Source organism: Oncorhynchus clarkii, chromosome 7 (assembly GCF_045791955.1).
Source record: "Oncorhynchus clarkii lewisi isolate Uvic-CL-2024 chromosome 7, UVic_Ocla_1.0, whole genome shotgun sequence".
NCBI classification, from domain to species: domain Eukaryota; kingdom Metazoa; phylum Chordata; class Actinopteri; order Salmoniformes; family Salmonidae; genus Oncorhynchus; species Oncorhynchus clarkii.
In genome coordinates, this window is record NC_092153.1 from 28,407,612 (window position 1) to 28,431,827 (window position 24,216).

At 42.1% G+C, this 24,216-nt stretch overlaps 1 protein-coding gene across 2 annotated transcripts; it reads left to right on the plus strand.

Annotated features, from left to right (window-relative positions):
• Positions 1-23,810, plus strand: LOC139413144 (RNA-binding protein 45-like). 2 transcript variants are annotated; one of them, XM_071160237.1, is made up of 10 exons: positions 1-339; positions 965-1,087; positions 1,306-1,432; positions 1,560-1,685; positions 1,792-1,965; positions 2,257-2,386; positions 18,101-18,200; positions 18,446-18,603; positions 21,921-22,142; positions 23,524-23,810. In XM_071160237.1, exons 1-9 carry the CDS (start codon positions 64-66, stop codon positions 22,120-22,122), a joined length of 1,416 nt encoding a protein of 471 aa, XP_071016338.1. In that variant the 5' UTR covers positions 1-63; the 3' UTR covers positions 22,123-22,142; positions 23,524-23,810. The 2 variants fall into 2 exon arrangements, with proteins under 2 accessions (XP_071016338.1, XP_071016339.1); XM_071160238.1 differs by having other exon boundaries at positions 21-339; positions 21,921-22,133.
• The last annotated feature ends 406 nt before the right edge of the window (positions 23,811-24,216 follow it).

Sequence of the window (24,216 nt, forward strand, 5' to 3'; positions counted from 1 at the left end):
ACTTGAACGCAGCATCAAACATGTACTATGTGACGCACACAACGTCATTTCTTGATAACCAAAATGGAGGACTACTCATCCAAGCAATCAGTTGAAAATCTTGACAATCCTCCTAACAGTCGCTTGTTTCTCGTAACAAGTCGATCAGTTTCAGATGATGTTATTCGAGAGAAATTTTCTGTATTTGGAGAGGTCCAAGGTGTATGGGTCGTTAAGGACAAACAGACGAAAGAATCGAAGGGGATCTCCTATGTTAAATTCGCGAAGTCTTCGGAAGCATGCACCGCAATGGAGGACATGCATGGAAAATGCCTGTTAGACGGAACGAAGCCCATTAAGGTTTGCATGCACATACATCTAAACTTAATATGACCCCATCCAAGTTTCTAACACTCACTATTTATTTCCTTAAGTATTTAAAAAAAAAATGATTCCATGCTGGGCCCTGTTCACCGTTAGCGATGGAATGTTTTACCCGTATTTTAACGATGCACGTTTCCTGCAACTGCCCGAAACATCAAGCAGAGAAAATGGTCGCCACAGTACTTCGTCGAAGGTGAATACAGTATGGAAAGAAAGGGAGCGCTGTTCTCGGATCAGCTTTCTCCGTTCAAATCTTTCCTCGAAGGTGCATCATGCAGAAATCGCTCCGCCATTTCCTGGTTGCATCTAATAGTTCGCAAACAATGTATGTCTCGAGAATCTATTGTTCCATCAAAACCGCTGTGACATATTTTCAATAACCAGGGCCGGATGCAATTCCACAATACTTACATGATGGACATTAACTGAATCTTTTTTTAATACCACTGACCTCGCCTTCTGGATGATAGCAGGGTGAACAGGCAGTGGCTCGTGTGGTTGTTGTCCTTGATCTTTTTGGCCTTCCTGTGACATCTGGTGGTGTAGGTGTCCTGGAGGTATACACGTTATTCATTTTGACTGAATATGACTACTGTTTCAGGTGTTCATTGCCCAGTCAAGGTCCTCTGGTAGACACAGAGATGTGGAGGATGAAGAGCTCACCAGAATATTTATAAAGATTCCCAAAACATTTACAGAAGAAGATCTGAAAGACACATTCAAGGTACGAGGTCCATTGCATTGCATTTTATCACTTGGTGAAATAGTTCTGGCCGTACATTTGAGTAATTTAGCAGACTCTTGCTCAAGGGCACATCGACACACCTTGTCGGCTCGGGGATTTGAACCAGCAAACTTTCCGTTACTTGCTCAATGCTCTAAACACCTGCGGCCCTTAAGATAGCAGACCAATATAGATAATTCTTTTTTTTTTGCTTGTAGGAGTATGGGGACATAGAATACTGTGTGATCATAAAGAATAAAACCACAGGGGAGAGCAAAGGCTTGGGATATGTGAGGTATCATAAGCCATCACAAGCAGCCATTGCCATTGAGAACTGTGATAGAGGTAAGCAGGCATCAGCCCTTTCATTGAAGCCTCAGAACAGATAAACTCAAGTTAAAACACTTTCCCTTTCAATGATTTCACTGTAGAATTTCATTTGTATCAATTTAACCCATGTCTGTGCAACCAGCCTACAGGGCTGTTCTTGCTGAGCCCCGAAGCAAGAACTCATCTGCAGATAATGACTATCACAGCAGTGGCAGAGCAGAGCACATGTCAAGTGACCTGGGAATGAACCCCTATTCCTTTGGAGTGTGTATGTGAAGTACTTCATTCTGATTCAGAATGTCACCTTTGCTTTCATTTGCATTTGCTTTAATCTAGCTGTGGTCTGACATCTGTCTGTGTGCCCTACCTGACAGCTGACCCTGGCAGTTATGCCGTAACTGACTACCGATCCAGTGACCTCATCACCAGGTGCCTAATGGTATCCTCGAGAGCTAGTGTTACCCAGGAGCAGATTTATGGCCTCTTTGACCTCATACCAGGGATGGATTACTGTGAGATGCAGCGGGATCATTGTGGGCTCAACAAAGGTATTATACATTGATAATTATGTATTTAATAGGGGAAGATGTGGTTAAATAACATTTTAGTCACACATTGATTTATCAAGAGTAACACTTTAGTTTATAGATGTCTTTATAGTAATGTCTATGTTCATAATGCTTATAAGACAATTTTGGAATAAGCCTACTCATTATTTTTGTTAATATACATATTTTTTGACATTCTTGTGTAGTGTTACCCACAAAGATTAACACTCCTAATTTTGTATTTAAATTGTTCACATTAATGTTTGTTGCTCCTGATGCATTTAACCCCAGGACATGCTGTGATTCGCTACAACAACCTGGGCTCTGCCCTCTACGCCAAAGAGAAGCTGAATGGCTTTGAGTATCCCCCTGGAAACCGCCTCATCGTGGCCCACATAGAGGATGGAGAAGACAGGACCAGGTACAGACTTATCATTTGATGGCACACTTAAAATGTGTCAAATGTCTTGATTTTTGTCTATCAATAATAATAATAGATTTATTTGAAAGTAATACGCATTAAAGCATGATCTTTAGGTTTATTTGATCTTGCACATATTCATTGCTAAAGACCTACTCCAGCCATCCACTCACCCAATTTATGACATGATTTACCTGAGACTGGAAACTTTCGACATCAGTTACTAGGCCATAGTTAGTTGTGTTTAGTTGTCGAAAGACAGTGTAAGTCAATTTAGTTTAGTAGGATCCCCATTAGCTACTGCACATGCAGCAGCTACTCTTCCTGGGGTTCACATGCAAATACATGACAAAGTACAGAACAGTTAGACAAGAACACAAGATATTACATAAAATGATATATGTATGAGAGGTCGACCAATTATGATTTTTCAACGCCGATACCGATTATTGGCGGACCAAAAAAAAAGCCGATACCGATTAATCGGGCCATTTTTTAATACGTTTTTTTTGTAATAATGACAATTACAACAATACTGAATGAACATTTTAACTTAATCTAATACATCAATAAAAATCCATTTATCCTCAAATAAATAATGAAAAACAAAGTGTTGGAGAAGTAAAAGTGAAACATGTGCCATGTAAAAAAGCTAACGTTTGAGTTCCTTGCTCAGAACATGAGAACATATGAAAGTTGGTGGTTCCTTTTAACATGAGACTTCAATATTCCAAGGTAAGAAGTTTTAGGTTGTAGTTAATATAGTATTTATAGGACTATTTCTGTCTATACCACTTATTTCATATACCTTTGACTATTGGATGTTCTTATAGGCACTATAGTATTGCCAGTGTAACAGTATTGCTTCCGTCCCTCTCCTCACCCCTTACTGGGCTCGAACCCGGAACACATCGACAACAGCCACACTCGAAGCAGCGTTACCCATCACTCCACAAAAGCCGCGGCTCTTGCAGAGCAAGGGGAATGACTACTCCAAGTCTCAGAGCGAGTGAAATTTGAAACGCTATTAGCGCACACCCCGCAAACTAGCTAGCCATTTCACATCAGTTACACCAGCCATTAGGCTGATAGGCTTGAAGTCATAAACAGCGCTGTGCTTGCGAAGAACTGCTAGCAACACGCATGAAAGTGCTGTTTGAATGAATGCTTACGAGCCTGCTGCTGCCTACCATCGCTCAGTCAAACTGCTCTATCAAATCATAGACTTAATTATAACATAACACACAAAAATACGAGCCTTTGGTCATTAATATGGTTGAATCCAGAAACTATCATTTAGAAAACAAAACGTTTATTCTTTCAGTGAAATACGGAACCGTTCGGTATTTTATCTAACTGGTGGCATCCCTAAGTCTAAATATTCTTGTTACAGTGCACAACCTTCAATGTTATGTCATAATTACATACAATTCTGGCAAATTAGTTCACAATGAGCCAGGCTGCCCAAACTGTTGCATATACCCTGACTGCGTTCATTGCACGCATTGCAAATCAGCTGGGCTTGACAATCTGGACCCTCTATTCCTGAAACTATCCGCCGCCATTGTCGCAACCCCTATTACCAGCCTGTTCAACCTCTCTTTCATATCGTCTGAGATCCCCAAGGATTGGAAAGCTGCCGCAGTCATCCCCCTCTTCAAAGGGGGCGACACCCTGGACCCAAACTGTTACAGACCTATATCCATCCTGCCCTGCCTATCTAAGGTCTTCGAAAGCCAAGTCAACAAACAGGTCACTGACCATCTTGAATCACACCGTACCTTCTCTGCTGTGCAATCTGGTTTCCGAGCCGGTCACGGGTGTACCTCAGCCACGCTCAAGGTACTAAACGATATCATAACCGCCATCGATAAAAGACAGTACTGCGCAGCCGTCTTCATAGACCTTGCCAAGGCTTTCGACTCTGTCAATCACCGTATTCTTATCGGCAGACTCATTAGCCTCGGTTTTTCGGATGACTGCCTTGCCTGGTTCACCAATTACTTTGCAGACAGAGTTCAGTGTGTCAAATCGGAGGGCATGCTGTCCGGTCCTCTGGCAGTCTCTATGGGGGTGCCACAGGGTTCAATTCTCGGGCCGACTCTTTTCTCTGTATATATCAATGATGTTTCTCATGCTGCGGGCGATTCCCTGATCCACCTCTACGCAGACGACACCATTCTATATACTTCCGGCCCGTCCTTGGACACTGTGCTATCTAACCTCCAAACGAGCTTCAATGCCATACAGCACTCCTTCCGTGGCCTCCAACTGCTCTTAAACGCTAGTAAAACCAAATGCATGCTGTTCAACCGTTCGCTGCCTGCACCCGCACGCCTGACCAGCATCATCACCCTGGATGGTTCCGACCTTGAATATGTGGACACCTATAAGTACCTAGGTGTCTGGCTAGACTCTAAACTCTCCTTCCAGACCCATATCAAACATCTCCAATCGAAAATCAAATCAAGAGTCGGCTTTCTATTCCGCAACAAAGCCTCCTTCACTCACGCCGCCAAACTTACCCTAGTAAAACTGACTATCCTACCGATCCTCGACTTCGGCGATGTCATCTACAAAATTGCTTCCAACACTCTACTCAGCAAACTGGATGCAGTTTATCACAGTGCCATCCGTTTTGTCACTAAAGCACCTTATACCACCCACCACTGCGACTTGTATGCTCTAGTCGGCTGGCCCTCGCTACATATTCGTCGCCAGACCCACTGGCTCCAGGTCATCTACAAGTCCATGCTAGGTAAAGCTCCGCCTTATCTCAGTTCACTGGTTACGATGGCAACACCCATCCGTAGCACGCGCTCCAGCAGGTGTATCTCACTGATCATCCCTAAAGCCAACACCTCATTTGGCCGCCTTTCGTTCCAGTTCTCTGCTGCCTGTGACTGGAACGAATTGCAAAAATCGCTGAAGTTGGAGACTTTTATCTCCCTCACCAACTTCAAACATCTGCTATCTGAGCAGCTAACCGATCGCTGCAGCTGTACATAGTCTATTGGTAAATAGCCCACCCATTTTCACCTACCTCATCCCCATACTGTTTTTATTTATTTATTTTTCTGCTCTTTTGCACACCAATATCTCTACCTGTACATAAGGGGTCTGATCATTTATCACTCCAGTGTTAATCTGCATAATTGTAATTATTTGCCTACCTTCTCATGCCTTTTGCACACAATGTATATATAGACTCCCCTTTTTTCTACTGTGTTATTGACTTGTTAATTGTTTACTCCATGTGTAACTCTGTGTTGTTTGTTCACACTGCTATGCCTTATCTTGGCCAGGTCGCAGTTGTAAATGAGAACTTGTTCTCAACTAGCCTACCTGGTTAAATAAAGGTGAAATAAAAAAATAAAAATAAAAAACGCAGGAGAAGTGACACAATTTCACCTGGTTAATATTGCCTGCTAACCTGGATTTCTTTTAGCTAAATATGCAGGTTTAAAAATATTTACTTCTGTGTATTGATTTTAAGAAAGGCAAGCTGACAAGGTACAAATCTGTCGTTCTGCCCCTGAACAAGGCAGTTAACCCACCGTTCCTAGGCCGTCATTGAAAATAAGGTGTTCTTAACTTACTTGCCTAGTTAAATAAAGGTATTTTAAAAAATCTTCAAAATCAGCGCCCAAAAATACTGATTTCCGATTGTTATAAAAACTTGAAATCTGCCCCAATTAATCGGCCCTAATTAATCGGCCATTCCGATTAAATCGGTCGACCTCTAATATGTATGTATTAAAGACACCAAGAGACAACAGACCTGAGCAATCACAATTTTTAAAAATGTTTCATAGTGCACAAGACACCTATCTGATTCGCTCCTGTCTCAGTGGACTTATCCATTGCGAAGGCCATGGGGATGGCACAGTCCATCACTCTAAGACAAACAATTGTATGTGGTTATATTATGTAAAAATAATGGTGCAACACTAATATGCCTTGTTAAATAAAGGTAAAAAAGAAAAATATATATAATTATAATTTATAACATGCGCTTTCTCCCACGTTAGATACGTTCGCTGTCTGTTGGTTCTTAAACATAATCTTCAGTGCACCGTAGAATTGGCGCCTTTCCTATGTTGCTATGTGCATAATAACAAAGTTAACCAGCATATTGGGTTTGAGAACAATGCGGTGGAGGCTGCAGCAGCAGAGACGAGGAAACAGTCCTTGCCTTAGCCTAATTGTCTGAGAAAATTGAGGAGTGAGGAAACTCCAAATGAATTAGGTCTATAATCAATAGCCTAACTTTTAAATATGCCTGGCTTTAGGCATCATCCATATACAGTGCATTCGGCAAGTATTCAGACCCCTTTTATTTTTCCCACATTTTTGTTAAGTTACAGCCTTATTTTAAAATGGTTTACATGGATCAATCTACACACAATATCCCATAATGACAAAGCGAAAACAGGTGTTTAGATTATTTTAGCAAATTTATAAAAAATAAAAAACATACCTTATTTACATAAGGATTCAGACCCTTTGCTATGAGACTTGAAATTAAACTAAGGTGCATCCTGTTTCCATTGATCATCCTTGATGTTTCTACAACTTGAATGGAGTCCACCTGTGGTAAATTCAATTGATTGGACATGATTTGGAAAGGTCAGGGAGGTGACCAAGAACCTGGTGGTTACTCTTACAGAGTTCCTCTGTTGAGATGGGAGAACCTGCCACTAATTAAAAGGCACATGACAGCCCGCTTGGAGTTTGCCAATAGGCACCTAAAGACTCTGACCATGAGAAACAAGATTCTCTGGTCTGATGAAATCAAGATTGAACTCTTGGTCCTGAATGCCAATGTCTGGAGGAAACCTGGCACCATCCCTACAGTGAAGCATGGCAGTATCATGCTGTGGGGATGTTTTTCAGGGACTGGGAGACTGCTCCGTTCTCTCGATCCTGAATAAAGTACAGAGATCCTTGATGAAAACCTGCTCCGGAGAGACCTGAAAATAGCTGTGCAGCGACGCTCCCCATCCAACCTGACAGAGCTTGAGAAAAATGGGAGAAACTCCCCAAATACAGGTGTGCCAAACTTGTAGCGTCATACCCAAGAAGACTCGTGGCTGTAATCGCTGCCAAAAGTGCTTCAACAAAGTACTGAGTAAATGGTCTGAATACTTATGTAAATGTGATATTATCAATGCATCGTTCAGCCATTTTAGTTCCCTTGCTCATGGTAGAGCATATTTACTTGTCTGATTGTGGGCAGCAGCATCTGGAAGACAGGAGGGAGCAGCGTCTGCTGGAGGAGCTGCTCGGGTTAGAATAGATTAGTTGAAAAAAAATAGATTAGTTGAAAAGCACACTGTCAGGTCTGGGGCAAAATAGCTCAAATAGAAAAGGCTTTTCTTCCCAGAATAACTTTGGTAGCCTTCAAATCAGACAACAGGAACTAAAAAAAAATCAGACTGGTTTCAGTCCATACCATAGATCATCTGCCGCCTTACAGAATCTCTGTTACTGTCCAATGTGGGTATCATAATTTAGTACTGACAATATTTAATGGAGTGCAAACGAAAGCTTGACTTGCAATAAACAAAATGTCACAAACAAGAATCAGTGGGGAGGATCATGTTACTACAACATGAATAGAATTATTCAATTTTATTCCACTGTGCGCACTACCATTGAGGGAGTTTAATTAAGCTGGACTTTGATGCACCGAGCTATGGCCCATGGCGTGAATAGGTGAAAGTGGTGAGGGATGAGCGACCTGGTCATATTGCCAACAAGACGTCATGGTTAATTGTTCAGAAACATACTTTATGGAAAATACATGTTGTATGTGTTAGACTTTTACAAGTTGTCTTGACTTCTGTGAGGATCCGAAGGATCAGGTTACAGTGGGTCCACTCTACAGCACCCTCTTTCCCATAGGGAGAGGGGTGAAGTTGGCCATTTTATGACTTCATAGAAACTTTCTCTTTGTCATGCAATATTGAGGGATAGAACCTCTGTGGAACAAAGGGAGTCCTCCCGCCAAAACTCCAACATCAATAGATTGGGGAATGAAACAATATTTCATTGTCCCCCCCGAGCAGGCGGATGGTGTTGAACCGGACGTCACGAATGGTTAGACTCCACCAGACCAGCTATGTGCAGCGCCAGCAGTACACGTTGAAATGGTTTTGAAATCTACCAAACTTTAAGACCACATTCAGTCTGCAGCTGTATATGTAAAATAGTCTAGGAAACTCAACCGAAGACGTGAGGAGGACATTTCTCTATCGAACGACCATTGGTACGTCTGATGTAACTATTATAACTAGAGGTCGACCGACTCATCGGAATGGCCGATTTAATTAGGGCCGATTTCAAGTTTTCATTACAATCGGAAATCGGTATTTTTGGACACAGTTTCGGCTGCAATTTTTTTTTTTTTACACCTTTTATTTAACTAGGCAAGTCAGTTAACACATTCTTATTTTCAATGACGGCCTAGGAGCGGTGGGTTAACTTTTTATGGCTGCAGGGGCAGTATTGAGTAGCTTGGATGAAAAGGTGCACATTGTAAACGTCTAGCTCCTCAGTCTCAGTTGCTAATATATGCATATTATTATTAGTATTGGATAGAAAACACTAAAGTTTCCAAAACTGTCAAAATATTGTCTGTGAGTATAACAGAACTGATATTGCAGGCGAAACCCTGAGGAAAATCAAAGCAGGAAGTGGCTTCTATTTTGAAAACCCCATGTTCCATAGCCTCCCTTTGCTCCATTTAAAGGGATATGAACCAGATTCCCTTTCCTATCGCTTCCTCAAGGTGTCAACAGTCTTCAGACATAATTTCAGACTTTTATTTTGAAAAAAAACTCCACGAGGAGCCTTCCTGTTACACGAATGCAGTAAAGCCAAGGTAACTTGCTAGCTAAACTTATAACTGACTGAGCGGTGGTAGGCAGCAGCAGGCCCGTAAGCATTCATTCAAACAGCACTTTGGTGCGTTGTGCCAGCAGCTCTTCGTTGTGCTTCAAGCATTGCGCTGTTTGACTTCAAGCCTATCAACTCCCGAGATTAGGCTGGTGTAACCGATGTGAAATGGCTGGCTAGTTAGCCAATAGCTAATAGCGTTTCAAACGTGACTCGCTCTGAGACTTGGAGTAGTTGTTCACCTTGCTCTGCATGGTGCTGCTTCGAGGGTGGCTGTTGTCGATGTGTTCCTGGTTCGAGCCCAGGTAGGAGCTAGGAGAGGGACGAAGCTATACCTTTACACTGGCAATACTAAAGTGCCTATAAGAACATCCAATAGTCAAAGGTATATGGAATACAAATGGATAGAGAGAAATAGTCCTATAATAACTACAACCTAAAACTTCTTACCTGGGAATATTGAAGTCTCATGTTAAAAGGAACCACCAGCTTTCATATGTTTTCATGTTCTGAGGAAGGAACTTAAACGTTAGCTTTCTTACATTGCACATATTGCATTTTTACTTTCTTCTCCAACACATTGTATTTGCATTATTTAAACCAAATTGAACAGGTTTCATTATTTATTTGAGGTTAAATTTATTTTTATTGATGTATTATATTAAGTTGAAATAAGTGTTCATTAAGTATTGTTGTAATTGTCATTATTACAAATAAAAATCGGCCAATTTTTAAATGAGTAATTTAATCATCGTAATAGTTAAACAGTTAATCAATTAGATAACACAATCGTCATCACATTAATGATAGCCAAGATGCAACATAATTGCCCTGTGCGAGGAATCTAAGAGAGAATGAGGCATTCATTTTGAATTCAGTTTAAATTCAATTTGAAAAGGAGATTAAATGATACACCCAGATTATGTTATACACCATAGGAGTTGAACACAGGATTTGTCGACGTGTGTGTGTGTTGCCATTTGAACAAGATACATCTGGAGGTTGCCTCCATGTTGTTTCTCTGACATAGTCAGTGTAGGGTGGGTGATAACATTTCTAGCGCTAGAATCCAATTATAGAAATTTGAGAAATGGAGCCAAACGTGCTATTTCTGTTTCTCATGTCTTTGGAGCGAGTGATTCGGTCAGTATTAATTTCTAGAGCGAGGGCATAGATCCAGCAATGATAGATCGATCCTCAAATTTCTATTTGTTGATCGGGCCGGAGTATTATTTAGCTGTCAATCGCGCTTAGACAGCGTGGATAGTCCACATGCGTCTCTCTTTATGTTACCGCGAGTTCCAGGAAATGTAGTGCTAGCAAAGAAGAATGCCGACTGGGTTGAATGTGAGACGTCACTAGTAAACCCCCTTTCCGTAGTGTAAAGGATCCTATGTTGGTTGTGCTTGAAAGTGAACAAAGTAGGATTAGCTTGCATGTGCTGCTAATGCTAACAAAGGGAGAGCAGGCATTTTGTTTTTCCACTTTATTCACACAGCAACATCCATCGTATGCCTTAGAAAACGGATGTTCCACCTCCTCGGGACTTCCTTTTGTATTCAGCTTTCTGCGATCAGTGACCCCTCGGGTGAAGAAACGCCCATCTTTAGAAATAAATATTATTATTATTTTTTATTTTTTTTATGTGACACCCAGCGTTGTCTCACTTTTGTAACGGGGTCACACTTATTATATCCAGCCAATATTTACTGATTTGGATATCGTTGTCTTGTTCAATTTAACTAGAAGCTAAAATTGTCAGACTTACATTTTCAGGTGGATTATTTGGATAAGGTCCAAACGGATTTCTTCCAAAGAGACTATTTAAACATTCCACATTAACCTAGCGGCAGCATTGCTTTCAGGTTAATTCCCCAATAGCCTATAACAGGTATGATTGCTTAACATTGATTAGTCAATTAAATTTGCTTTTGCAAATTCATTCACTTTCAACTCCCCCATTTTTTTATTTTTTTATTTATTTATTTTACCTTTATTTAACCAGGTAGGCAAGTTGAGAACAAGTTCTCATTTACAATTGCGACCTGGCCAAGATAAAGCAAAGCAGTTCGACAGATACAACAACACAGAGTTACACATGGAGTAAAACAAACATACAGTCAATAATAAAGTATAAACAAGTCTATATACAATGTGAGCAAATGAGGTGAGAAGGGAGGTAAAGGCAAAAAAGGCCTTGGTGGCAAGGTAAATACAATATAGCAAGTAAAACACTGGAATGGTAGTTTTGCAATGGAAGAATGTGCAAAGTAGAAATAAAAATAATGGGGTGCAAAGGAGCAAAATAAATAAATAAATTAAATACAGTTGGGAAAGAGGTAGTTGATAGGGCTAAATTATAGGTGGGCTATGTACAGGTGCAGTAATCTGTGAGCTGCTCTGACAGTTGGTGCTTAAAGCTAGTGAGGGAGATAAGTGTTTCCAGTTTCAGAGATTTTTGTAGTTCGTTCCAGTCATTGGCAGCAGAGAACTGGAAAGAGAGGCGGCCAAAGAAAGAATTGGTTTTGGGGGTGACTAGAGAGATATACCTGCTGGAGCGTGTGCTACAGGTGGGAGATGCTATGGTGACCAGCGAGCTGAGATAAGGAGGAACTTTACCTAGCAGGGTCTTGTAGATGACATGGAGCCAGTGGGTTTGGCGACGAGTATGAAGCGAGGGCCAGCCAACGAGAGCGTACAGGTCGCAATGGTGGGTAGTATATGGGGCTTTGGTGACAAAACGGATTGCACTGTGATAGACTGCATCCAATTTGTTGAGTAGGGTATTGGAGGCTATTTTGTAAATTACATCGCCAAAGTCGAGGATTGGTAGGATGGTCAGTTTTACAAGGGTATGTTTGGCAGCATGAGTGAAGGATGCTTTGTTGCGAAATAGGAAGCCAATTCTAGATTTAACTTTGGATTGGAGATGTTTGATATGGGTCTGGAAGGAGAGTTTACAGTCTAACCAGACACCTAAGTATTTGTAGTTGTCCACGTATTCTAAGTCAGAGCCGTCCAGAGTAGTGATGTTGGACAGGCGGGTAGGTGCAGGTAGCGATCGGTTGAAGAGCATGCATTTAGTTTTACTTGTATTTAAGAGCAATTGGAGGCCACGGAAGGAGAGTTGTATGGCATTGAAGCTTGCCTGGAGGGTTGTTAACACAGTGTCCAAAGAACTGATCCAGTATTGATGGTTCATTAACGTTTTTATATAGATTAACATAGTCTTTGCAGCTTCCACCACCTCAAAAAAATACAAAAAAACATGTTAAAATAATGTTTATAAAGTATGTGCAAGCTATCAGAGGGGTGGTTCCCAGTCTCCCGCTAATTAGTGAACCCTCACCGATTGGTCACTGACCTCAGCAGCTATACAAACCCTAACTATGCTATTAACGGAAAGACAACAGAAATTGCGAAAAATACTCTCCATAATTAATCATCGGACGCAGGCATTGTAAAGGTTCTCTCCACTTTAGCCTTTATGTATCGCCATCAAAGATTGGCATCGGTCTAGTACCCCAGTGCTTAGCAGAAGCATGTGCAAAATATGGCTGATATGAAGGGATAGGTGGAGAGAACCGAGCAACTATCGACAAAAGCAGGAAATGAAAACATTCTGCTAGCCGAGGACCTGTGCTTTGAAAACTGAACAATTTAAAAGTAATTACAAATACTTGACGGTGAACGAGCACAAACTTTAAAACAAAATCGTTTTCTACAGGAACAACTTCGATTTAGCCCAAACTAAATACGACAAAGGCCACGCTAAACTAGATAAATCTGTCGTTATCTACAAACAGGAGCGCGCAATTTGATAACATGCAGGCAGTTTTGATGAACGTTACTCAAAGCAAATGCTGCAAACCAAAGACTATCAGTATATGAACATAGTGACTAAGTTGGATGCCAAATCAGCAGAACTCATTGAAGTCGCTGATCAAATGAATGATGAGAGAACTCAGGTGATGAAGATGGGAATATTGATTTCTAAACAAGCGGAGGAAATCTCATCACGGCTCTCGGTCCATACTCAATACCTCCATCTGCAAACAATGATGGATAAGTATGAGGCCGAACGAAGTAAGTGCGACACTCGGGTGTCTGAAATCAGTACTCTAAGCAATCAAGTGTACTCTGCTATGCAGCGGAATACCACCCTTAGGTACCATCTGGTGGAATTTCAGAATGGTCATGCGCTACAGTGTGACTACCCAACCAAGCAACCGGAGCCCGTACTCAATGGAGTGAAGATGATAGGTTTCAGACTTTGCCTCTCTCGTGTGTCTCTAGGTCTTCTCCTCTTGGCCGTTCAGGTAAAGAGTAATATGGTGCTTCTTCGCCAACAACGCCGAAGCTTGGCATCTCCTCTTGGCCTTTCGGCCCCAATTTCCCCACAGGATGAAGCTAACCCTCCACCCGCTTGGCATGGAACGCCATGACAAACTCGTCAAACTTTCCCACCTTTGACCCAGTTCCAGGTCAGCCAAACAACACTGAGACTTTCCTAGCTGGCAGAGGATGGCTACCTGAACGCTGCGGTTTCTGATAGGCTATACCTGTTGAAGTGAACGTCAAATAGACACGTGACGAGGTTAATTCGTCTAGTACAGCAACACGTGCAAAACAACTACACTAAACTTGCCACCGCTTTGAAATTAGAATTCATTGGTTCTGTGACTTGCAAACACGATAGCTCCCTGGCTAACACTGTCAAACAAGCTCGGAATGAACACCCACAAGCTTACTATCATAGGCTTCATTCAGCTTACTTTGGTCTACTCACTGAAACAGGAATGGAAGAGCTGTTACCATTCAAACAAATGTTTCTGTCGAACATGTATCCCACCTTCATTACCTACTTGGGCAGTGCAGCCCACGTTGGCTTGCCTATCTCACAACTCAAAGAGCTTGCAAGCACAGCTTTTGAGGCATCAAAAGCACGCAATGCTAAGAGCTCTGACATCTTGGTTTTGGAGTTTGACCATGAGCACTCACTCCAGTTAGAGGGTGCATTATCAGATATTGGAGCGTTGAGAGCTGCTGCACAACAACTGTTTCTGCCATGATACCAATACCCACTGCAGTCGAAATAATAACTAAAGTATGTCTATCAAAACGACTGCCGCTACAATCGACCTGATCGCTACGTTCCTGCACCCAACCCACACAGTGTCATAGCACACGGGTAACAAAAGGTTTGATACGACCAGAACGTGACCAATGTTCCCTGGAAGTTCTACTATGTGAAGAACCTAAAGCGAGTCACATTTTGGAAAAGGGAAAAAGATCAGACACAGTGGCTAGACTGGGAATTGCTGGACAACAAGTCCACGGGAATTAACACCCATAGCAAGGACGTTAAAAATCGTATTTCTCCCGCTCTCACTCGAGACCCTATCCAGGGCTCGCTCGATCAAGAAACAAGCCCACAAGCTTTGTCTATAGACTGATACAAAGGTTGCGAAGAAAGAGGTCAAAAGCCAAGCCCACTCAAAATCCGAGAAGTCAATTTGCTTTCATGAATAGAAACGGAACATCACGTCTTTAAGAATATGTCCATTAAATGCAACTCAAAACAGCCATACCTGGAAACAGTCCTGAAGGATTGCTTAACCTGTCATGCGCTAATTGATTTGGGCTCGACAATATCGCTCATCATAGAACAATGTTAGAGAGATCTCTAAAGGGCTTTGAAGCCGACTAAACATTGGTTATAAAGGGAACGATGCGACAATACACTTTGAGGTTTCACTCAGACTACCTCATCTCTCACATTGATAGTTATGCTAAAACTACACTTCTGGGATGTATCGCTTGTTCAACCTGTGTATGTTACCAGCCTTGAATCTGAACCCCTGCTACTCGGTGCACACTTGATGGATCGTTTACTCCCACTGATGGATTTGAAAACCAACCACGTTTGGTCACCGGTCAGTGCCTTCTCCGCTGACCACACTGTCTTCCCCTAACACTAGCTGCAACACAGTCATCCACGAGGGGTATCTGTCAAAAGCATCCCTTGGGAAAAAGACGTTTCGAAACCTCTTGGTGCAGAATCCAATCCAAAGGGGATATTATGATATCTCGACACATTCCATCAGCAAACCTGATTGACCATTCTTTTCATGATTTCGAGCCAGCAGTCTCTGTGAATGAGCAACTTCCCTCCTCGAAGTCGTGCAAAATTGTAGTTCAGATCCGCTTCTCTCGCCCTTCAGACACTTCCGCAAGCACTGCGGCCGCCTCGGCTAGAAAAACATTGATGAGCGGAGTGTACTCTGCTTCTGAGGATACATCTTCTGCTTTGTGGTGGACTGTCACCCCTTACAATGACACTAATGGCGTCAGTCCCGCAACTGACCCGATGACTCCCACTGGTGAAACACTATCACAGACAGATATCCTCGTCTCAGTTCGCAGGTACTGAAGAGGTTGCCACATGCCACTGTGGTGACTGAGGGGCCTCGACAGCCCCTGAGATTTTTGAAGCACAATCACCAGGGGATTTGGTTGAAGGTTACAGCCAATTTAATAACGCGGTCGCTGACAACTCGTCCATAGGGTCCAATCTTTTTGTTTGTGCCTCAGATAATACCAACCGCTGGTGGGGAGCTCCCGAGACACAAAGGGGAGAATACTAGCTCAGACCCATGAGTTTCATCGAGGCTGCTGGCGGGGTCGAGACTACGTGCAACACTGTGCGAGGCCGCCAGAGCAGGAAACATTTCTAGTTTTAAACTTCCCCATTAGAACAGAGAGGAGCGGACAAGCCTCTTGACAGGGATAACCTTAGAACACATCTAAGATATCACTGAGGTGTACCACACTGGTTGTGAAAGAAGTCCAGTGGACTTTCCACCTCCAACAAATGGCAAAAATAACCATTCTTTGCCATGTGTAGGTTCAACTACAATGCAACTAGTAAAATGCTCTAATCGTGTTCCGGTAGGATAGCATTTCAGAATAAATTGGTAGAATAACTGGTCCTCTTAAGTACAACTACCAATGCCAGCACAGTCAGTCCAGACCCAATCAGTAAGAGTTAGAGACCTCCCAAAACAAATTGCTATTGATAACAGCGACAGAGGAGATAGTAGCAACTCAGATTGCAACACATGTAAGGGAATCTCCAGAACACTCTTCTGATGGTTAACTCACATGCCACAAATAAATAGAACCCTCCATTGTAAGGTTAGCTCCTTCGTGGATAACATAGCTATAAAATAGACTCCATCATACTTATCACCACTACAATGGTGTAAGACATTGATGTGTAGTAAAACTACTACATGTCCCCTTAACACATGTTTTGAGGTCGACATCAAGTCTTACTTTCCAAGTCAATGCCTGGAGATCAGTATCTGATGACGTCAGACTCATTCTGAACAGGTTGCAGCCTACCCGGATACTTGGTAATTTCCCTTGGATGCATTGGCGTCAAAATAGGCCAGCATCCCTGTGGAATGCAACTCAATATTAGGAAGGTGTTCCTAATGTTTTGTACACTGTATATAATAGCCGATTTGGCCATATTAGCTAGCTACTAGTGTCTCCCCGTGCCCCTTGAGCTTTATAGTCCCCTCCGTCAAAGTCCTCGCAAACACTGTCTGTTCTTCTGTGGGGTCTTCCACTGGCTGTTGTTGCCGGTACGGCCTTAAAACACCATATCGATACAGCTAGCATGCCCGAAAGTAAATGTTGCCAGCAACACAGGCAACCTTTTCTGCCACACATTACCAAAAACCTGCCAACTGTGTTTGACAATGAATACAGGTTGAAAACGATATGAGGAAAATTAAATGGCAAAATGAAGCATTGCGATGGATTTATCGAATTTGAAGTTGAATTTTGACTGTCTTGAACCACATAGTATGGATTGAAAAGCATTGTCAATTGATAATATTTTTTTGTCACAAGGAAATGAAATGGCTAACATTTGAAAAACTTTCATTTAATCATTTACATTATATTTTTAAATGTCAGTGGATAGTACCATGGAAATGGAATATCAAACACAAATTGTTATTTCCTTTTCAAATGGTCAGACATTATGCATACTCAATCATGAATATTATAATGCAATATCTTTTGCATTTCAATTAGAATTTTATCACATGCATACCCATTTAAAAAAATGAATAGCACACATGATATTGATTTATCATTCTCCCATTTACATTTCCAATTGAGTTTAGTCAGCTAAATGCTTCCATATCTAAATACTTTCTTGTTTTGTTTTTTAAATTCTGTTTTTAAAACTGAGCAATGTAAAATATAAATATTTAGGAAATGTCGGCGAAGGCGCAGGTTCTTGGAGTTCTTTTTAATGTACAAAATCAAACGTCAGTGGCCGTTGGCCTATGGCAGTTCTAGTGTTAAAACTGGCCTTAAAACCCGTCTCTTTAGGAAAGCCTTCTTAGTTAAAGCTGTGTTCCTTGTCCGTTGAAGTGTCAACTGTGTTCTTTGTCAGTGGCCCTGGCTAGTTTGTCTCGTTTTAATTTATTTTATTGCACTCACTGCATTGTTTTTCAATGAAAGCGTGTTCTAAATTATTGTTAATAGGATTAACTACAATTGGATACACGCAGCTTAATTTCTCTCACAACCAGTTTCCCTAGAAGTAGCAGTACTCACAAGAATAAATGTTTTATCGAGAGAATGAATGCATCAAATTGGATGTCTACTTTATGTGGTTGTCACTGTCCCTACCCGTCCTTTCGAGTACATTCTAGAAATGCTGAAAGATATATTTTTAAAAACAACTCTAGTGGGTCACCATTGTAAGACAATTGTCATGTTGTTTGTTAGTCCTGTCGGGAAGATGGCAATGCAGCTGGTTGCTGCTCAGATGATGTCAATGGTGTGGAATGGTCCTACCACCAGCCAGCAACTGATGAAGATGAGCACAGTAAGCAATGGTGTTTGTTACATAAAGGAAACAGTGTTTGAATGCACTTTGCAGTTTATTCTAGTATCAAGATTGGCATAGATCCTCAGAGGAGCTCACAACCTTTCCAAATAAACTTTTCATGGATTAAAACATCTAGTAGACAGGTTGTACATTTTCTAGATCGTAGATTTTAAATTATTTGCTTTTGGGATGTTGGTGTGCGCATGGGTACTCTGTTAATCTCTTGATGTGACGTGTCTCAGGGTTACCGCACAGCCTCTCCGATGCCCCGCGTCCAGACAGATGTATCACTTCCCTCCCTGAAGAACCTGGCACCCCCAGATAGCCGGGTTAAGGAGCGTCTCTTTGTGGTCTTCAGCCCTGCACCTCTTCCCATGGACGTCCTGGAAGATGTCTTCTGGTATGGAAGAACTTAAAATAGCTAAACTGAGTCCTTCAGTTCACAATCCCAATGAGTCCTTGCACTGATAACAACACATTCATTGAAGGTCTTATAAATTGCTGCTTATCAACATTTTTTTTTATATTTGTAAACCAAGATAATTAAATACATGTATAAAGCCTGGTGTTCATGGTTTATATAGGATTAGGACCATCATTAGTCTTGTCCACCAGGCGGCTCGCTCTTTGTCGAACCGTCTGGATCCTGAGAGCCTCAGATAGCGACTTAGACAGAGCTTATGACAGGAGCGGGTAATATCCTCCCGCTTGATTTTAATTGACTGACCTCTGTCCATCACCAACTAGCATTCAACTTAGAACAGGGTTCCGCAACTGGCACAATACATTATTTTATTGTATTTTATTCTCAGATCTTGGGGGGCCAAATAAAATGTACAGTACATTCGGAAAGTATTCAGACCACTTGACTTTTTCCACATTTTGTTACGCTACAGCATTATTTTAAAATGGATATAACATTTAAAAAATTGTCATCAATCTACACACAATACCCCATAATGACAAAGCGAAAACAAGATTCTCTGGTCTGATGAAACCACGATTGAACTCTTTGGCCTGAATGCCAAGCGTCACGTCTGGAGGAAACCTGGCACCATCCCTACGGTGAAGCATGGTGGTGGCAGCATCATGCTGTGGGGATGTTTTTCAGCAGCAGGGACTGGGAGACTAGTCCGGATCGAGGGAAAGATGAATGGCGCAAAGTACAGAAAGCTCCTTGATGAAAACCTGCTCTAGAGCGCTCAGGACCTCAGACTGTGGCAAATGTTCACCTTCCAACAGGACAACAACCCAATGCACACAGCTTAGGAGTGGCTTCAGGATAAGTCTGAATGTCCTTGAGTGGCCCAGCCAGAGCACGGAGTTGAACGCAAATTAACATCTCTGGAGAGACCTGAAAATAGCTTAGCAGCGATGCACCCGATCCAACCTGACAGAGCTTGAGAGGATCTACAGAGAAGAATGGGAGAAACTCCCCAAATACAGGTGTGCCAAACTTGTAGTGTAATACTCAGTCGCTGCCAAAGGTGCTTCAACAAAGTACTGAGTAAATGGTCTGAATACTTATGTAAATGTGATATCAGTTTTTATTTTTTTAATACTTTTGAAAAACACTCAACCTGCTTTTGCTTTGCCATTATGAGGAAAAAGCCAAGTGCTCTGAATACTTTCCTGAAAAGGGAGGTTTCTTTTTTTGCTGAGAAATATTTTTCAGGACCCTGTCTTTCAAAGACAATTCGTAACAATCCAAATAACTTCACAGATCTTCATTTGTAAATGGTTTAAACACTGTTTCCCATGCTTGTTCAATGTATCAAATGTATCAACCCATGGAGGTCTGGGTTGGAGACACACTCAAAATTAAAGTGGAAAACCACACTACAGGCTGATCCAACTTTGATGTAATGTCTTTAAACAAGTCAAAATGAGGCTCAGTAGTGTGTGTGGCCTCCCCGTGCCTGTATGACCTCCCTACAACGCCTGGACATGCTCCTGATGAGGTGGCGGATGGTCTCCTGAGGGATCTCCTCCCAGACCTGGACTAAAGCATCCGCCAACTCCTGGACAGTCTGTGGTGCAACGTGGCGTTGGTGGATGGAGCGAGACATGATGTCCCAGATGTGCTCAATTGGATTCAGGTCTGGGGAACGGGCGGGCCAGTCCATAGCATCAATGCCTTCCTCTTGCAGGAACTGCTGACACACTCCAGCCACATGAGGTCTAGCATTGTCTTGCATTAGGAGGAACCCAGGGCCACCAGCATATGGTCTCACAAGGGGTCTGAGGATCTCATCTCGGTACCTAATGGCAGTCAGGCTACCTCTGGCGAGCACATGGTTGGCTGTGTGGCCCCCCCCAAAGAAATGCCACCCCACACCATGACTGACCCACCGCCAAACCGGTCATGCCGGGGGATGTTGCAGGCAGCAGAAGTTCTCCACGGCGTCTCCAGACTCTGTCACGTCTGTCACGTGCTCAGTGTGAACCTGCTTTCATCTGTGAAGAGCACAGGGTGCCAGTGGCGAATTTGCCAATCTTGTTGTTCTCTGGCAAATGTCAAATGTCCTGCACGGTGTTGGGCTGTAAGCACAACCCCCACCTGTGGACGTCGGGCCCTCATACCACCCTCATGGAGTCTGTTTCTGACCGTTTGAGCAGACACATGCACATTTGTGGCCTGCTGGAGGTCATTTTGCAGGGCTCTGGCAGTGCTCCTCCTTGCACAAAGGCGGAGGTAGCGGTCCTGCTGCTGGGTTGTTGGCCTCCTCCACGTCTCCTGGTGTACTGGCCTGTCTCCTGATAGCGCCTCCATGCTCTGGACACTACGCTGACAGACACAGCAAACCTTCTTGCCACAGCTCGCATTGATGTACCATCCTGGATGAGCTGCACTACCTGAGCCACTTGTGTGGGTTGTAGACTCCGTCTCATGCTACCACTAGAGTGAAAGCACCGCCAGCATTCAAAAGTGACCAAAACATCAGCCAGGAAGCATAGGAACTGAGAAGTGGTCTGTTGTCACCACCTGCAGAACCACTCCTTTATTGGGGGATGTCTTGCTAATTGCCTATAATTTCCACCTGTTGTCTATTCCATTTGTACAATAGCATGTGAAATGTATTGTCAATCAGTGTTGCTTCCTAAGTGGACAGTTTGATTTCACAGAAGTGTGATTGACTTGGAGTTACATTGTGTTGTTTAAGTGTTCCCTTTATTTTTTTGAGCAGTGTATATACATACACACTATTATACTACTAATATATATATACACTGCTCAAAAAAATAAAGGGAACACTTAAACAACATGCCACTTACACAACAAATATGCCTCTCTTTGCACTGCGCATTAAGGAGAATGATTGGGGTTAAGGCCCTGCGACAGACGTCCAGGGCGCGTAATTGTACGTCAATCTGCTTCACGCTACAGGACTTGGGCTCCTGTCTCTATGGGCCATTCTGGCTCGGTCAAGGCTTACTGTAGGAGGCTCTCTCTCACCTAGACTTTGGAACCTTGCTCCCTTAGTCGCAGAGCATCACACACTGTTTCCATGCTCTGGAGACGGTCGAAATTAACCTGGGGACGAGGTCACGACTGTACATGGTTTAAACATACGCGCGCGCACACACACACACACACACTGACTAATGTCCATAAAGACATACAATATTTAGTTACCTAATGGTTAACAAACTATTTCATAATGTTTTCTAAGCAATCAGGCCTAATAAAGTACTTACTGATGGTTCTTTCTGCAGTCGATTTGGTTCCCTTGTGGAGGTGCACCTCGTGCCTGGGAGGAACGTAGGCTACATGAAGTACGCAGAGAAAGAGAGTGCGGGCGACGCTATGGCTGCTTTGCATGGTAAAATGGTGAACGGAGTGAGGATGAAGGTGATGCTGGCTGACCCGCCCAGGGAACCAAGGGAGGAGTCCCACAAGCGCCCGCGGACATACTAGCCAATTCCTAGGTAAAAGAGGTAAGTCAGTTTCAAAGTTAAGATTAATGTATTTTGTTAATGCTAAATTAACATTGTTAACCTTAACCCTTAAATTATTAATTTTGTAAACCTTTTAAATTATATTTTCTTAATTATGCATGTGTGTGTATTCCACTCTGACTAATACTGTGAAAATTAGAATAATGTTCTTTTAGTGTAAGCTATTTGAAACGACCGCCTGAAATTTCAGCCTATTAAGGTGGGATGGCGTTTTGGCCTTCCTGGTGACATCATCCAAACCTCTCTACCAATAACATCTATTTTTCTGTTTTCCACTCCCTATTCTGACCATTCACTCCTAGAATAAAAAATCATTGTTGCTTGTGAAAATGCTATTTGCTAAGAAGCTATTTTTGTTTTTCAATCAAAATGGTCAAAAATAATCACATTTAAGGTGCTTAATTTTTACCCAGAAATTATTTAATATTGAGAGAGAAAATTGCTGCATTGGACCTTTTTTAAGTATTAGTTATATTTTATTTTACTACCAACTCAACATTTTTCATTTAAATTCGTGCAACGATTGCTTTTTTCGCGAATGCGATTTTGTTAAATCAACCCCCGTTTGGCGGAGTAGGCTGTGATTCAATGATAAATTAACAGGCACCGCATTGATTATATGCAATTCAGGACAAGCTAGTTAACCTAGTAATATCATCAACCATGTGTAGTTAACTAGTGATTATGGGAAGATTGATTGTTTTTTTATAAGATAAGTTTAATGCTAGCTAGCAACTTACCTTGGCTCCTTGCTGCACTCACGTAACAGGTTGTCAGCCTGCCACGCAGTTTCCTCGTGGAATGCAATGTAATCGGAGTCCAAAAATGCTGATTACGGTTGTTATGAACTTGAAATCGGCCCCAATTAAACGGTCGACCTCTAGTACACATGAAATTGTGTAATTACGAAAATTTTCCGCAACGTTATATTCCATTTTGTCTGACTCAAGCGGTTTCCCCTACGAGCTGTGCTGCTTCTCTGTGTAGCCTGCCTAGCATAGCTTGTCGAAGAAACCGCTTTATTCCTTGCAAAACTGGTTGTTTACACTGGTCTCATAGCATCATCAACTAATATGGCACATATGACACGCAAGCATTTCGCTATACCTGCAATAACATCTGCTAAATATGCGACCAATAAAATGTTATCTGAAAGTTTGACAAAAATGGTACAATGATTAATTAGTGTAATTACACACTTCCAAAGGGTAGTATTTTCTAACGGAGACTACCCAAAAGTTTACTCCCTCAGATCAGATTGATGGCGGCTGGTAGTCACAGTTTGAATTGAGTGACAATGCCAGGGAAGGCGTTAGAAGCCACATGTCTCACTGTACCCTGAATGTTTTTGTTTCTGCAGAGGTGACCACGGACATGACCACGGACATGACTGGACATGACAACGGACATGACTGGACATACTGAGACGATGACACGACCAACTACTACAGACATTGATTTCTGTATCTTTTTGTGACATTGCCACTAGCATCAAACTTGCAAGACGTTTCTTTTCATAATGTGAGGTATGATATCAGTTAGGACTTACAGTAGTGTAGTCACAGTTAATACTACTTACAATATATACTCAAGCTTGTTCACCATGTATGTACCCTGAATTGCTCAATAAACAAAAGGATAAGTTTGTCTGGTCTGTTAATCATTGATTGTATTTCAGACACCATAATATCTCTATTATACAACGGGTGGGTCTAATCCTAAATGCTGGTTGGTTAAAACCACATTCCAGCCGGTGTCTATTCCACAAGTTAACACCGGCTAAATCTATGATGTTAAAATGCCTATTTACTCTGTTCAATCTGACTGCGCAATCCACTGTCTCATCTGCCCATCTAGGCAAATTATAAAGTTGATCTCCAATATAAAAAGCATCTAGACATTCTCACATTCTTTTAGACTAACATTTCGTTTTCAGCAGCGGGGATTTATATAAACCTTGCTGTCTGCGTCCAACGTGCAACAGCTGCCCCATAGTAATGAACGTGTCGGAACGAGACAGGCGTTTTTCAGCCAGTCGAAATTTCAGCCAGTC